The 17,230-nt window shown below is 36.2% G+C and overlaps 1 protein-coding gene across 2 annotated transcripts in view; it reads right to left on the reverse strand.

Moving 5' to 3' along the window:
- Positions 1 to 3,127: 3,127 nt before the first annotated feature.
- Positions 3,128 to 17,230, reverse strand: part of LOC105441736 (coiled-coil domain-containing protein 34-like) — a 31,872-nt gene continuing 17,769 nt past the window's right edge. For both annotated transcript variants that reach the window (XM_030987214.1, XM_030987215.1), the window contains exon 3: positions 3,128 to 3,382. In XM_030987214.1, coding sequence (XP_030843074.1) covers positions 3,209 to 3,382 — 174 coding nt within the window. In that variant the 3' untranslated portion in view covers positions 3,128 to 3,208. The remainder of the gene's footprint in view (positions 3,383 to 17,230) is intronic.

Raw genomic sequence — 17,230 nt, forward strand, 5'->3', positions numbered from 1 at the left:
GAGGGGGGGGGGGGGGGTAAGAGGACATTTTTTTTTTTTTTTTTGTCTCGAAATTTGAAAATTTGACCTTTGGCTCCGTTGGGGGGGGGGGTAAGGTCACCTTTTTAGGTCAGCTATGGGAATCATTTTATTTTTTTTATTTTTTTTAATAATTAAAAAAAATTAAAAAATTAAATAAAAAAAATAAATCCAAGGGGGGGGGGGGTTTACACACATAAATATATTCTAGACCATTTGGGATAATAATACCAACAAAAAACACAGGGCTTGCATTACGCAATTCGATATGATGAAAAATTGAAGTTGGAACATTATTTATAGGAAGGGTGGCCCATTAGCAGGCCCCCAAAAAATAAAGTACCGATTTTTAGTGAAATCAGTTGAGTTTTGAACAGTGGTGTTTGAAATGTTGAGAATCAATAGAACAGTTTTTAATACAGCAGCAATTGCAGCCACAGTTTTCAAATTAAATAACCCAGAAAAAGAAACCAGTTCAAACCAAGTACAGGTTGGGTAACGTAAACCTGGAAATAGTGCAACACCTCCCCTACCTGAATTCAAAGGGACTTGGGTTGGGCCACACAGGGAATCAAGTGTTACAAAGATGATGGAAAATCTAAAATTTGCATGAAAACGATTCACCGCCCCGGTGTTCTTATCACCCCACATATTTCTTCTTTCAAATCCATCATTTTATGCAGTGGTTTCCATATTTATAACTCAGTTCCATTTGAATAGTTAAATTGTCCAGAATAAAGAGAAGAGCTTACAGAAGAGCTTACAGGAAAGCAAAGAAAGCAAATAATCACATACTGTACATGTAAAGAGGATTTCCATAACAATGAAACACCTTGCTCTATTGTGTACACTCCAAGACATTTAAATGCCATTACCAAATCATGCATGCCTAAGTCTTGCCAGTATCATTCTTTGAGTATTTAAATAGAGGAACAGCTGAAAAGTCTTTTATCTATTCACACATTGAAAAGTGATTGTTATAACTTTCACTGATTGTGCATATATTAAGATGCATGGTGGGAAATCAATTGTTCAGGCAATGATTATTCATCAGCTCATCATGTTTATGCATAAGTCACAAGAAATGTTGGTGAGGAGGGGATAAGTTGTACTAACTGTCCTAAAAACTCTTTATCAGTTGGTAAGGTATATATGGAGGAGACTGCACTCGTACTGGATGTGACGCCATGTTCACATGCAGGGCCAGATCATCAGTTGGGGGGAAAATGGGGTTAAAATTGTGTGGGGTAAGTATATGCTGTATATCTGGCCCTATTGTCACAGTTCCATGTTAGTAGTTTTCTGCTGGCATGGATCTCCCCTGATGGCAAATTTCGACTATGATAAATCAAAATATATCGAAGCTCTCGACATATCTTGAGCATTTCTCACTCTATTTAACCATTATTTTCGTGCATTTGTTAGATGTGTATTTTTTTGAGACTTTGAGACGGTTTTAGTAATGTAGTAAAACATGCTGATGCGTATTGACCTCTAGCGCGGTATACTTGCTGAGAGGCAGCACGATTTGAATTTTCAAAGTATTCTTTCTAACATCATTAAGTTGAAACAAGGGGAACGCTCTCGGCGGTCTCGCCTGCATTACGCAATTTGTTATGATGAAAAATTGAAGTTGGAACATTATTATAGGCAGGGTGGCCCATTAGCAGGCCCCCAAAAATAAAATCCTCTGAATATAATCAGCATTTTGAAGTGAATATTGATTAAGAATCACGAACAAATAACAAAAATTGATTCATTTATTCTCATATTAAGTTGTGAAAACATAATCCAAGGCTACTGACCTTGTGACCTGGAATTTGTGAAATATGATTTGTGATACTTGATAACCCTTGGGTACAACTTTCATGGAATTTGAACAAACACTTTTGAAAATATGCTAAAAATTCAAAATCTTGATGTTGATACCACAAAAAAGTCTAAGTTTGTTGACCTAAAATAACCTTTGACCTTACCTTAGTGACCTGAATTCTACTCACATGATTGGGGATACTTGATTACCCTATAGTCCAAGTTTCATTGACTAAGAACTTATACTTTCAATTGATTGATGCAGTAAGAGCGCACACAAGAATAAAATATGGTCTTTTACCCTATAAAAGATGGAACACTGGGGGCAGCATCCCCAAAAGTTATAGGTGTGTAGATTATACCACGATACACCTCCATACAAAATTTGAAAGAAATCCGTCAAGGAATGTGGCAGTTAGAGCGCACACAAGAATAAAATAATATGACGCGGCGGCGAAGTAACGCTGCTGAATCCAAAGTACCCCACCGGCATACTGCCGGGGGATACAATTATTTCAAAGATGTTTTTATATACCTCATACATAGATTGTCATTCACTGATTGGTCAAGACTATATCACATGTCAAGGAGCATTTCGATCTATCAAGTATCATTACGTCAGAGGGGTTGATAGCTACTATCAAACCCTGGGATAGGACCATAGGACCCCTAACCCCTCCCGCGACTTAGTTGCGCACACAAATTTTTTGAGTTGCTAGGCTACCGCAATCGCGCGGTTACGCGCAGCGCGTAGGAATTCAATACTCTTGCCTTGGACTTGATGTTGGATTTTTCTTATTTGGGTTAGTAAATTCCTCTTGATCTCGTTTCCTGTTTTTAGAGCTAGATCTAGACCTACAGCTAGACCTAATCATGAATCAATAAAAAGGATGAGGTATATAAAACAAATATGGACTGCTCTGTAATTGGATGATGGTGGGAACTACCACTCCCTCGGTGGTGTTCACACCGGCCCTTCTATCACCCCCTCGGCTTCGCCTCGGGGGTGATAGAAGGGCCGGTGTAAACACCACCTTGGGAGTGATGTTTCCCACCATCATCCTCATGAGCAGTCAATATTTGTATATTATACAACCCCTGTATGAATCATATTTTCCCTAACCAATCAGTAAGAAAACGAAGGTTTATAAAATTGGAGAGGAGCTTGCAAGATATTTCAGTGTTGCCAATTTGTGTTTCAATGATGACAACTTTGAAAATATATAACTTTCTTATTTCTAGTCGGTTTTTGCTCAAACTTTCACTGACCCGTTTCTCTCATTTTCCTGCTTTAATTAAAAGCAACTTAATATCAGGGTGGACTTTCCCTTGAACACTCACCTTTGATTTCTCCTGGACTCCCCTCTTCTCTTCTGCTTCAAGTTGTTTCTTTGTCTTCTCTAGCCTCCAGTTGGCTTTTTCTCGATTCCTGCTCCTTAGTTGTTCTTTCCTCAATCCACATGTTGACCTTGACCTCAATGACCTTAGCTTTCTCCACCTTCATCTTCTTCTCTTCTGCAATCTTCAGCTGTTTCTCCCTCTGCACCTTGGCCTATACTCGATAAAGAGAGAAAAGGAGAGAAAAGAAGAGAAAAGAGTGAGTGAGAGTGAGATAGGGGGAGGAAGGAGAGGGAGAGTAAGAGAGAGAGAGGAGGGAGAGTGAGAGAGGGGGAAAGGGAGGAGAGGCTGGAGAGAGAGAGAGAGAGAGAGAGAGTGAGAGAGGGGGAAGGGGAGAGGCTGGATAGAGAGAGAGAGAGAGAGCAAGAGAGAGAGGGAGAGTGAGAGAGAAGGGAGAGAGAGAGAGGGAGGAGAGTAGGGGAAGGGAGAGGGAGAGAGAGAGAGAAAAGAGAGTGAGAAAGGGAGAAGGAAGAGAAAGGGGAAGGAGAGGGAGAGAGATAGACAGACAGAGGAGGGACAGTGAGAAAGAGAGAGATGGAAAAGGGGGAGGGGAGACAGGGGGAGGGGGAGGAGGGGAGAGGGGGAGAAGATTCAGAATATGGTGAAAAGGTAAGGAGAGAAAAGGAGAGAAAAGAAGAGAAAAGAGTGAGTGAGAGTGAGATAGGGGGAGGAAGGAGAGGGAGAGTAAGAGAGAGAGAGGAGGGAGAGTGAGAGAGGGGGAAAGGGAGGAGAGGCTGGAGAGAGAGAGAGAGAGAGAGAGAGAGAGAGTGAGAGAGGGGGAAGGGGAGAGGCTGGATAGAGAGAGAGAGAGCAAGATAGAGAGGGAGAGTGAGAGAGAAGGGAGAGAGAGAGAGGGAGGAGAGTAGGGGAAGGGAGAGGGAGAGAGAGAGAGAGAAAAGAGAGTGAGAAAGGGAGAAGGAAGAGAAAGGGGAAGGAGAGGGAGAGAGATAGACAGACAGAGGAGGGAGAGTGAGAAAGAGAGAGATGGAAAAGGGGGAGGGGAGGCAGGGGGAGGGGGAGGAGGGGAGAGGGGGAGAAGATTCAGAATATGGTGAAAAGGTAAGGATCACGACACCTCACCAACAGCTAAGGTAAAGACAATACTCTCAATTTGTGGTCATAAAGGGTGCTAGAAATTCTAGCACTAACTTAAATAACATTTTACATCAAATACCACACTTTAAAAAAATGAAGTTAGCAAAACTTTAAACAATATGCGGCAAACGCTGGTAGCCCTAAGAATAAGTTCATTAATGAAGACTTAATACAAATATTTATTGGAGATTGCTTAATACAACAAGTTAAACAAACAAACATTTTAGGAGTTACAATTGATGATAAAATAACATATAAATTACGTATTGATGACATTTGTTCAAAAATTTCTCAAGCCGTAGGGGAAATGAATAGATTAAAAACTGTTGTTCCAATGAGGATGCTTTTAACCCCGTATTACACAATGATTTTACCTTATTTATCATATTGCAATATTGTAAGGGGGAACAGTGCAATGTATCTTAGAAATAGAATTGGAGTACTCCAGAAGCGTGCAATACGAGTTATTTGCAATTCACAACCTCTTGCCCACACAACCCCTTTATTTCAACAGTTTAGTATTTTAAAGGTGGATCAAATGTGTAGTTTGCAAATTGAAATTTTTATGTGCTCCTATTTTAAGAACATTTTACAAGATAGTTTTAATAATTATTTCACTTCAAATTGTACAATTCATAGCCATAGTACCAGAAATTCAAATCACTTAAGATTGCTGTTATATAAATATAGTTTCTCTCAAACAACAATTTCTTACACTGGTGTAAAATCCTGGAATTCAATACCAGTAGAGATTAAGAATAGTCCGACACTTTCTAATTTTAAACTGTATATTTTACATAAAAATAATTCACAAATTTATAGTGGTACAATATAATTTTTTTGTTTGCCTGTTAATTTGCCAACTTAATTTTGTTTTATCATGTACTGTACGTCGCTATTGTTTGTGGGCTTTTTTTGTTTGTTTTTGTTTTTTGTTTGTTTTTATATATAAAATATCCAAAATTACTAATATTGTTCTGGGGATTAGCTTCGACAGGCCCCTGGCCTTTGTTTGTCCCCCCACATGTTTTTTATATCTACATGTAATTAGTTGTTCTTTGTTTATGGACTTTAGATTTTGTTCGCTATTTGTTTCTCTTAATATTATTGTTTGTTAATTGTGTATTTTTTATATGTCTAAACATGTAGGTCATGTATACTTGTTTTTTATGAACCACATGTGGAAATAAAACTTGAACTTGAAAGTTTGAATGTAATTAATCCATTAACACACGGGTGGCCAACCTTTTAAAGCTCGCGGGCCACAGCTAACGATAGGCATAACTTGGCGAGCCATAGGTAGTCCTCCCCCCCCCACACACACAACTACACGCAATACGTGTACACACCTGCAATTTTGAAAAAATAAACAAGCAAACAACAAAATCAGGCTTGCACTTTTCTGCAATGTTGTTAACGTTCATTACCTGCTTTAGTGACAAACGAGGCAAGGTGGTTTAACTTTCTCTTCTATGAAGCAGTACTTCAGAGACCAATCTGATTTAAAGTTTCTGCCTTCATCAGAACCTTCCTTGTCGGTGCCATGATAGTTGTTCTTTCAAACAAAATCAAGGACACAGCAGAGAGAATATCCTTACTTTATTAGTTGTACACTGTACATCTCAATTGACGCGGTGTAAAGTGAAGACTATCGAGTTTACGATTAAGATTCATGAGAAAATTCAACGGCAAAAGAAAAGGGTTGTAATTGATTCAAGACAATTATGGCATCTCTTGATTCACAACATGTATATTTACAAACTGAGATTAACACGGCGAGTAATGTTGTTATTGTAATGTAATGAGAGAAAATTTGAGGAGTTTTGTATCAACCAAAAAACGAATCAATATGTTGTGAATGATGAAAACAAATTATGGAAATAGAGATAGCTGTGAGTACATGTATATGTTTTGCCCTATCTTATCGCTGCTATGCGGGCTACATTTCAGTTATGTGCCATTTTATTATTACTATGTTAATGATCCGTGGACAGCACCAAAAGGGCTCCACGGGCCGCGGGTTGGCCACCCGTGCATTAACACGTTCACAGAATATCGTTATTACAATTTTTTTTTATATATACATGTATGACCCTTTGATCTTATGACCCTAAAATCTTATGACCCTAAAATCTAATAGGTTCAATGGCTCTGCAAGAAACATACATGTCCCGAGTTTGATAGTAATCCATTGATTCGTCAGTTCTAATAAGAAGGCGTTCACAAGCTAGTTTTGCATACATAATGAGCCCCATGACCTTAGACCTCATGACCCCAAAATCTACTCAGTCCATTGGCTCTGCAAGATAAATACAGGTTTTGAGTTTGATGGTAGTCTGTTCATCGGTTCTAATGATATTGTGATCATAAGCTACTTTTGCATACATAATGAGCCCTGTGATCTTTGACCTTTGACCTCAAAATCTAATCAAATCATTGGCTCTGCAAGATACATACATGACTAGAGTTTGGCAGGAATCCATCCATCGGTTCTTGAGATAACGCGATCACGAGAACGGGACGTATGGATGGACGGACAGACAACCCAAAAACATAATGCCTCCGGCTACTTTGTAACAGAGGCACAACAATTCATTGCACACCCAATGAATGTAATATTTGAAGGGAAATCCCACCAAGGCATTGTGGCGTGCCCCTGTAATCCAGCTAACAATTGAAGTTACAAACTGATTCAGCCGAGGAAGCAGGTTTGAAACTGACTCGCGTCTTTTGGATAGTGACATTAAAGGTCGGTCGTAAATAACCATATCTGATTGATACACGTCTGTAAAACCCCAATAGACACACACACACACACACACCAAATAGACAACTTATCTAAAAGAAAGCAGAAAATCAGAGAAGCAAACTGATGAAAGTTTCAATTAATTTATGAATTTTTGAAAGTTGTTATCACTAGTACTTTCCTATGTGTTCCAACATACACTGTTGGTCATAATGGTGGAATAACTATTTTTACCCCAATTTATGGACTGAATTTCACAATGATTTATTTCTAATAGATCTAAATAATAGTATACATTCTCAGATTCTATTGAATATTAATTTGTGAGTGTTTGTTTTACGTGCCTGCTAAAGCATGTGTGTGCTACTATGCTAATCAACTAGGGGACCTACGTCCTTAAGTCATAACAGACAGTAATGAGGATTAATGCCTCACAAAAGGGCACTAATAGTGAGCTTTTGATTTGGGCACCCGACGTCGGCTACTACGAGGTACTGGAGCGTGGAGATGTTGCGCAGCTCACGTCCGTTCCCTTCGCGTCAGTGCTTTCGATTTTTCACGTCGGTGCTATCACGTGACCAATTTTTTTAGATCAGGTGATTAAACAGGTAATAAATTCACAGTGCGCGAAAATCTGATACGAAGAATAGCATGAGGATGACAGAAAAAGAAAGTTAAAATGATAAAACAAAAAAACATGAGAAAAGGTGATAGAAGAATAAACAAAGGATAACATGAGGAGAGACAGAAAGAGAAAGTGATATGATAAAGAATTACATTGGAGGAGGTGGTACAAGGTAGAAACAAAGAATAACATATGGAAAGATAGAAAGAGGAATTGATATAATGATAAAACAAAGAATAACATGAGGAAAGACAGAAAGTTAAAGTGATAGAATGGTAACACAAAGAATAAGAGAAGGTGATAGAAGAAAGAAACAAAGATTAACATAAGGAAAGATAGAAAGAGGAAGTGATAGAATGGTACAAAGAATAACATAAGAGAAGGTGATAGAAGGAAGAAACAAAGAATACCATAAGGAAAAACGGAAAGAGAAAGTGATAGAATGGTAAAATGAAGAATAACATAAAGAATAACATGAGGAAAGATAGAAAGAGAAAGTGATAGAATGATACAAACAAAGAATAACATAAGAGAAGGTGATAGAAGGAAGAAACAAAGAATAACATGAGGAAAGATAGAAAGAGAAAGTGATAGAATAGTAAAAACTAGATGGAATTCGACTGCGCGCAGTCGAAAATGATGCCTCCGTCATAGAGCAATTTTACAAACCGAAACGGAAGAAATTTTTCAAATTCAAGTTCAATTGTAATCCATTAACATGTTCTCAGAATATCGTGATTACAAGCAATTTCTCATATACATATATGACCCTTTGATCTTTGACCTCATGACCCTAAAATCTACTCAGTTCATTGGCTCTGCAAGATTTCCTGAGTTAAATAGTAATCCATCTGTCAGTTCTAATGAGAATGCGTCCACAAGCTATTTTTGCATACATAATGAGCCCATGACCTTTGATCTTATGAACCATTCATTGGCTCTGCAAGATACATAAATGATCTAAGTTTGGCAGGAATCCATCAATCTGTTCTAATGATAATACGATCACAAGCTATTTTTTGCATACATAATGAGCCGCATGACCTTGACCTTTACCTCATGACCCCAAAATCTAATCAGTTCATCAGCTCTGCAAGTAACATACATGGCCTAAGTTTGGCAGGAATCCATCAATCGGTTCTTGAGATAAGGCGATCACGAGCTGTTTTTGCTTTCACAATGTGCGCTGTGACCTTTGACCTCGTGACCCCAAAATCTAATCAGTTCATTGGCTTTGCAAGATACATACATGAGTACATGACCAAAGTTTGGCAGGAATCCATCAATCGGTTCTTCAGATAACGCGATCACAAGCTGTTTTTGCATACATAATGAGCCCTGTGACCTTTGACCTTTGACCTCGTGACCCCAAAATCTAATCAGTTCATCAGCTCTGCAAGATACATACATGACCAAAGTTTGGCAGGAATCCATCAATCGGTTGTTCAGATAACGCGATCACAAGCTGTTTTAGCATACATAATGAGCCCTGTGACCCTTGACCCGAGACCTACGTGCTCCAAAATCTAATCAGATTGTCTTCCTATGGTGATACATACATGTACTATCATCAAGTTTGGAGTTTAAATCTCCAGTGGTTCTTGAGATATCATGATAACAATCTCAATGTATGGAATTTCATAAGTTGACCTCTGTGACCCTTGACCTTTGACCTACGTGCTCCAAAATCTAATCAGATTGTCTTCCTATGGTGATACACACTATCATTAAGTTTGAAGTTTAAATCTCCAGTGGTTCTTGAGATATTATGATATGGTGATACATACTATCATTAAGTTTGAAGTGAAAATTCTCCAGTGGTTCTTGAGATATCGCGATAACAATCTCAATGTATGGAATTTCATAAGTTGACCTCTGTGACCCTTGACCTTTGACCTACGTGCTCCAAAATCTAATCAGATTGTCTTCCTATGGTGATACACACTATCATTAAGTTTGAAGTTTAAATATCCAGTGGTTCTTGAGATATGATAATCTCAATGTATGGAATTTCATAAGTTGACCTCTGTGACCCTTGACCTTTGACCTACGTGCTCCAAAATCTAATCAGATCGTCTTCCTATGGTGATACATACTATCCTTAAGTTTGAAGTTTTTACATCTCCAGTGGTTCTTGAGATATCATGATAACAATCTCAATGTATGGAATTTCATAAGTTGACCTCTATGACCCTTGACCTTTGACCTACGTGCTCCAAAATGTAATCAGATTGTTTTCCTATAGTGATACACACTATCACTAAGTTTGAAGTTTAAATCTCAAATGGTTCTTGAGATATCGCGCTAACCAACTCAATACAAGGAATTTCATAAGTTGACCTCTGTGACCTGTGACCTACGTACTCCAAAATCTAATCAGATCGTCTTCCTATGGTGATAAATACTATTCCCGAGTCTTAAGTTTAAATCTTAAATGGTTCTTGAGATATTGTAATAACGGTCAAACGGGACGGACGTACGGACGGACGTACCGACGGACAACCCAAAAACATGATGCCTCCGGCACCACCTTCGGTGGCGGAGGCATAACAAATAATAACATAAGAGAAGGTGACAGAAGGAAGAAACAAAGAATAACATAAGGAAAGACAGAAAGAGAAACTGATAGAATGATAAAAACAAAGAATAAAATAAGAGAAGGTGATAGAAAGAAGAAACAAAGAATAACATAAGAGAAGGTGGTAGAAGGAAGAAACGAAGAATAACATAAGGAAAGACAGAAAGAGAAAGTGATAGAATGATAAAAACAAAGAATAAAATACGAGAAGGTGATAGAAGGAAGAAACAAAGAATAACAGAAGGAGAGACAAAAAGTGATAGAATGTTAAAAACAAAGAATAACATAAGAGAAGGTGATAGAAGGAAAAAGAAACAAAGAATAACAAAAGAGAAGGTGGTAGAAGGAAGAAACAAAGAATAACAAAAGAGAAGGTGGTAGAAGGAAGAAACAAAGAATAACATAAGAGAAGGTGGTAGAAGGAACAAAGAATAATATAAGAGAAGGTGATAGAAGGAATAAGAAACAAAGAATAACAAAAGAGAAGGTGGTAGAAGGAAGAAACAAAGAATAACAAAGGAGAAGGTAGAAGGAAGAAACAAATAACATAAGAGAAGGTGATAGAAGGAATAAGAAACAAAGAATAACATAAGGAAATAAAATAAGAGAAAAGGTGATAGAAGAAACAAAGAATAACATAAGGAAAGATAGAAAGAGAAAATGATAGAATGATAGAATGATAAAAACAAACAATAAAATAAGAGAAGGTGATGGAAGAAACAAAGAATAACATGAGGAAAGATAGAAAGAGGAAGTGATAGAATGATAAAAACAAAGAATAAAATAAGAGAAGGTGATAGAAGAAACAAAGAATAACATAAGGAAAGATAGAAAGAGGAAATGATAGAATGATAAAAACAAAGAATAAAATAAGAGAAGGTGATAGAAGAAACAAAGAATAACATAAGGAAAGATAGAAAGAGGAAATGATAGAATGATAAAAACAAAGAATAAAATAAGAGAAGGTGATAGAAGAAACAAAGAATAACATAAGGAAAGATAGAAAGAGGAAGTGATAGAATGATAAAAACAAAGAATAAAATAAGAGAAGGTGATAGAAGAAACAAAGAATAACATAAGGAAAGATAGAAAGAGGAAATGATAGAATGATAAAAACAAAGAATAAAATAAGAGAAGGTGATAGAAGAAACAAAGAATAACATAAGGAAAGATAGAAAGAGGAAATGATAGAATGATAAAAACAAATAAAATAAGAGAAGGTGATAGAAGAAACAAAGAATAACATAAGGAAAGATAGAAAGAGGAAGTGATAGAATGATAAAAACAAAGAATAAAATAAGAGAAGGTGATAGAAGAAACAAAGAATAACATAAGGAAAGATAGAAAGAGGAAGTGATAGAATGATAAAAACAAAGAATAAAATAAGAGAAGGTGATAGAAGAAACAAAGAATAACATAAGGAAAGATAGAAAGAGGAAATGATAGAATGATAAAAACAAAGAATAAAATAAGAGAAGGTGATAGAAGAAACAAAGAATAACATAAGGAAAGATAGAAAGAGGAAGTGATAGAATGATAAAAACAAAGAATAAAATAAGAGAAGGTGATAGAAGAAACAAAGAATAACATAAGGAAAGATAGAAAGAGGAAATGATAGAATGATAAAAACAAAGAATAAAATAAGAGAAGGTGATAGAAGACACAAAGAATAACATAAGGAAAGATAGAAAGAGGAAGTGATAGAATGATAAAAACAAATAATAACATAAGAGGTGACAGAAGGAAGAAACAAAGAATAACATAAGGAAAGATAGAAAGAGGAAATGATAGAATGATAAAAACAAAGAATGAAATAAGAGAAGGTGATAGAAGGAAGAAACAAAGAATAACATAAGGAAAGGTGATAGAAGAAGAAAAAAAAGATAGCAAGAGGAAATAATAGAATAATAAAAACCAAAGAATGACATAAAAGAAGGTGATGAAACTACACTCACGTTGACGTTTTCACGGCGACGGCGATTCACGGAAATTGCCCCAGACTCCTGTCGGGTGATTTGGAAGGGAACGTGGGCCCAGAAGCTCACGCATGCGCAAGGGATAAATATGACGTCACGCATAGTAGCTCACGTCAGGTGCCTAAAATCGAAAGCTTGCTATTATAGCTGATTGACACGATTGTTGTTCTGGGACCTCACAGTAACGAGGCCATTGCTTAGCCACTTAATCATGACTGTATGTAGCGGGGGCTAGGGTACGTCACCGCCCTCACAAATACAAAAAAAACAAAGAAAATGCAATAAATTATCAATAATTCATTGCATTTTCCCCCGGTCTCCAACAGGAAAAATTCCTCTGTAGGGCCATGCATTATGGTTCAAGGTATGCCCATATAGAGGATTTTTTTATTTTAGGAGTTAAGTCGCATAATGATGATATATAAATGCGTTCATAACTTAGCACCTTCTTACCTTCAGGTAGGCTTAATCTATCCTAATGATGTACATGAGCATCATACAAGGCAAATAGACTGGATGTTTAAGAGTGCCTAGATTTCACACTGATTGCTATAAGTGTAGCCCAATTGTTTCCTCTATATTTAAATGGAATAATAGATAATACGATGAGAACAGCTTCTTCTGTCAATTCATTTTTTAATGGCTCAGCCGAACATACACTACATGCATGTTCTGTAATATTAACATGATTTATTCACATAATTGCGACTTAATCAATATTTTCCTATTGGCATTACAGCTGAACTAGGTCAATAAAAAAATGTTTCTTTTTTAAACGAGTATTCCTTTGTGCCACCTCTATCATTGCTGTATCATATCTTTCTAAATGTACTATCAAATTTTATCAGGTGGGCTGTATCTAATACAGACCACCTTATATTTTTGTTAAAATCGCCTTTATTTATTATTTATTATTATTATTTATTTATTTTTCTAATTTCGACCCACTTTTTTGTGTGCTAGATAATTTGAAAATGGCTCAATCAAATATCTTAAAATTTGGCACACATATGTATAGGCATATGCACAAAACACAGCAAATTTTTCGACCTTGACCTTGACTGATGACGTCATCTTGGCGCCATTTTGTGAAATTTTTTGAAAATCAACTCATGATCATATCTTCATAACCAAAGTTCATTTCTCATTCATATTTATCATGATCAAGGTCAATATCCGTCCGGTCAATTTCAGTTCAAAAATCGCGCGCATGCGCGTACGTCCGCGTGTCAGTATGCGCGCAAAATTTCAAAATGCTCAAAATCGTCTCAAATTTTTTTTTTGCATACGTTTCAGGTCATTTTAAGCATTTTATAAAAAATTGCGCACACACGGATGCGCGCGCGCGCGTTTTTCGTGCGTAACACCATTACATAACGAAGAATCGCCATTTTTTTTTTCTTTCATGATAATTCCCATATTTTTTCAAACAATTTGATACCATGTTCATCTCTTTATGACCATTAATTTTAAGATGAGCGTCCATTCAAGATAAATGTCCGTGCGCGCGAGCTCTTATAATACATAGCATATATGGGCAAAAACATGCCTATACAAAATCCATTATAGCTCTTTGGAATGCACCGGGATCCTCAATTTTTCCATATTTTGATAGAGTATGAGTCGGAGATATGATTCCATGTCTCATTTGGCCATTAAGTGTATCGTGACATCATCACAATGGCCTTGGAACTCAAAATACGAATTTGCATATTATGACGTCAGCATATTTATGGAAAATTGATTGTATCTCTGTAAATATTGATCAATTTTCTTCAAAATTTCAATATGTTGTAGCTAAGACAATTCTCTACAAGCTTAGATATAACTATTTTTCATTTTGATGACGTCATCATAGTGAAAATCTCGATTAAAGGCCTCATGTCAAAAGGCCTTCATAATTTGCGTTATCCCTATAGAAGGTGAATTTCGTTCACGTCATGAAACTACATGATATTGTTTTTCAAGAATTTTTAAGCAGTATCTCGTTATTTTTGCTCTATTTTGTCTCAAATTAAAGTTGACCAGCCCACCTATACTTGTTCCAAACAAGTATTATATGTCTAGTTTTCACTGTTCTGTATAAACGTTATGCTTTTGTGATGTAAATATGTTCTTGTTCGTTCAGGGCCCCATGGAAGACCACTACTTATCGGTGAATGGGCTACCCTGACAAAAGATTAGAAATAAATAAATATATAAATAAATATGCTATCCAAACTATATTTTGAGTAGTGCCCCAAGGGAGAAGGTACTTACAAGAAAAACAGAAATTAATGATATTTTTGTACACAGCAAATGGGAGAGTTATCCAAGTCCTATATGTAGGTCACAATCCACTGACCGAAATACCAATTTGAGATTCGTATAGACTTTAATAGTGATGTCATACATGTATTTCATACATTCATAACTTCCTTACTATTGGTCTGATTCATTTCAAACTTTTGACATTCTGTTTTTATTATATTTCTGCTTTCCTACAAATCAACTATTTAGGGTTGGATTGCCCTTTAACTTCAAAAGTAGAGCGAGAAAATATTTTTAAAACACTTACCGGTATGTTTGATATTTTCAGGAAGTATTTCCCAACTGTAACATCATTAATATTAATTTAAACATTATTTAAAGCAATGTTTGCTGCATTCAGCACGAGAAAATACTAATATTTTCATGTATAAATTGTCCAAACTCGCACTTGAATGGAACACACACGCACGTAACGCTGTTTTGCTTGGCAACTCAACCAAAATGGCGACTTATACGGTGTCTGCCCATTGCAAGCTCGGTACAAACATTGCACTGTTTTTTTTTGCCATTTTTTATTTTTCTATGTCAAAATGCTGTTCATTCAAATCAGGTTCTGAACGTTCTAAAACTCATTTTAAAGCAAACATTTCTTGCAAACATTCAGTGTACACATGTTAAAAAAGATGATATTAAACTAGTCTTTTACCATATTAATGTTTTGTATTGACCACAAAAAAAAATGTACCGTAAATCTCTGTGTAACACTTACAATGCAGAAATGTCCTTATACTGATATTTCCATATTAGGACCTACATGGGTGTATACTTTATTTACAAGTACAGTGTAGGTAGTTTTTTGTAGTTGTGTTTTTGGTATTATCAGCGTTTTATTCTTTTTGAGAATATTTACACCTTTTAATTTTTTTTCTTTTTTTAAAATTTGTAAATTCGTACTCTCAATAAATCTCTCTATAGAAGTTTTTTTATTGAAGTAGTGATCAACATTCAAGGGCAATTGACTGACGTGCGGTATATGCAACACACACAGAAACAAACGTACTAACATAGTTTTCGAGAAAAAAAAAGAATATTTCTGGGAAAAACATAATGGTTGGCAGCTCTATCGGTGCATTCAAGGAATAAGTCTGGCCAGGTACACCTTGGTGGAGTGTGGCAAATGTAGATAAATGTCTTGCTAAAGGAGCTTAGAGCTGCGGCAGGGATTTGAACCCTGTACCTTGTGGTGCACAGTCTGGAGACTTATCCACTAGACCACAACATCTCTACAAAATGTATAACTTTTAAAAGCACCCAGTCACAAACCCTGCATCATGCATGAAATCAAGTGGCCTTGGACCAACCACTCTGACAGGGTAAGAAACTCAACACTATCCTGTTTACTGTCATTAGAGATACTCGCCAAAGCACCGCATTTGACGGCCTTTTACTTTGTGAGAGCGATATACAAAAGAAGTTGGTGAATGTGATCCTAAACAGAATGTACACAAAAGAAATGTGTAAGAGTTTGATATTATATTGTATTTTGAAGAGGTTGTTTTTTATAGGGTGTAAATCCTTTCTTATTTTTAGGTGATTTGATGCAGTCTATACTAAAATTAGCCCATTCCCCCCCCCCCCCCCCCCCCCCTCACAAAAAGGATAAAAACAGTGAAAACATATCAGTTATTATGTATTTGTTTTGCATTTTCTTTCTTTTTTAAATTGAAATTTGCCTAAGGGAAAAATTATTTTAATGAGCCAATCTGTTTGAAGGTAGTAACATACACATACATGTTAATAGAACGTTAGAGCGTTAGAGCGCACACAAGAATAACATAATATGACGCGGCGGCGGCGGCGTAACGCTGCTGAATCCAAAGTACATCACCGGCATACTGCCGGGGGATACAATTATTTCAAAGATGTTTTTATACAACCCCTGTATGAATCATATTTTTTCCTAACCAATCAGTAAGAAAACGAAAGTTTATAAAATTGGAGAGGAGTTTGCAAGATATGTCACAGTGTTGCCAATTTGTGTTTCAATGATGACAACTTTGAAAATATATAACTTTCTTATTTCTAGTCGGTTTTTGCTCAAACTTTCACTGACCTGTTTCTCTCATTTTCCTGCTTTTATTAAAAGCAACTTAAAGGAAACCGAACCCCAAGTAATAACTTTACTTATTCCGAGAGATTTATTATATTATTGCCCATACATCTACAAGATTCCCCAATAAATTTTATGAGAGAGGAATAAAGCAAAAATAAAGTACAGTTTCTCAACACGACATGGGCATCGCCATTTTCTTGATAATGTGACGTACTATGCGAAGTCGTTTATCAAGTAATGTATTCAAATTTATGGATGCTTCTTTCCCAGACGCGTGTGGTGATGAAGTATTTCATTCACCTGCTAGTATCCTTTGTACTATACTTGCCAGAATGCAAATTGCATAAATAGGTTAGTTCTATTCTGGGGTGAAGGTTTCTCATAAATGAAATAGATTTGTCAACTGCTATAGTGTAGTATTTATAAATGAATTTTGTTACAATTGTACCCCAATTATTTGTTTTTCACCTATTATAATTTCTATCATCTCAGTTATTATTTTTTTTAATTGAAAAGTAAAGGTTTCTTTATTGATTTAAAAATCCTTTCCAACTAAAACTTGGTGCATGATACATGTACAACTTCAACAGGTACGTCACATTTTCAAGAAAATGGCTGC

This window comes from Strongylocentrotus purpuratus, unplaced genomic scaffold, assembly GCF_000002235.5.
Source record: "Strongylocentrotus purpuratus isolate Spur 01 unplaced genomic scaffold, Spur_5.0 spur5_scaffold_16, whole genome shotgun sequence".
Taxonomy (NCBI): domain Eukaryota; kingdom Metazoa; phylum Echinodermata; class Echinoidea; order Camarodonta; family Strongylocentrotidae; genus Strongylocentrotus; species Strongylocentrotus purpuratus.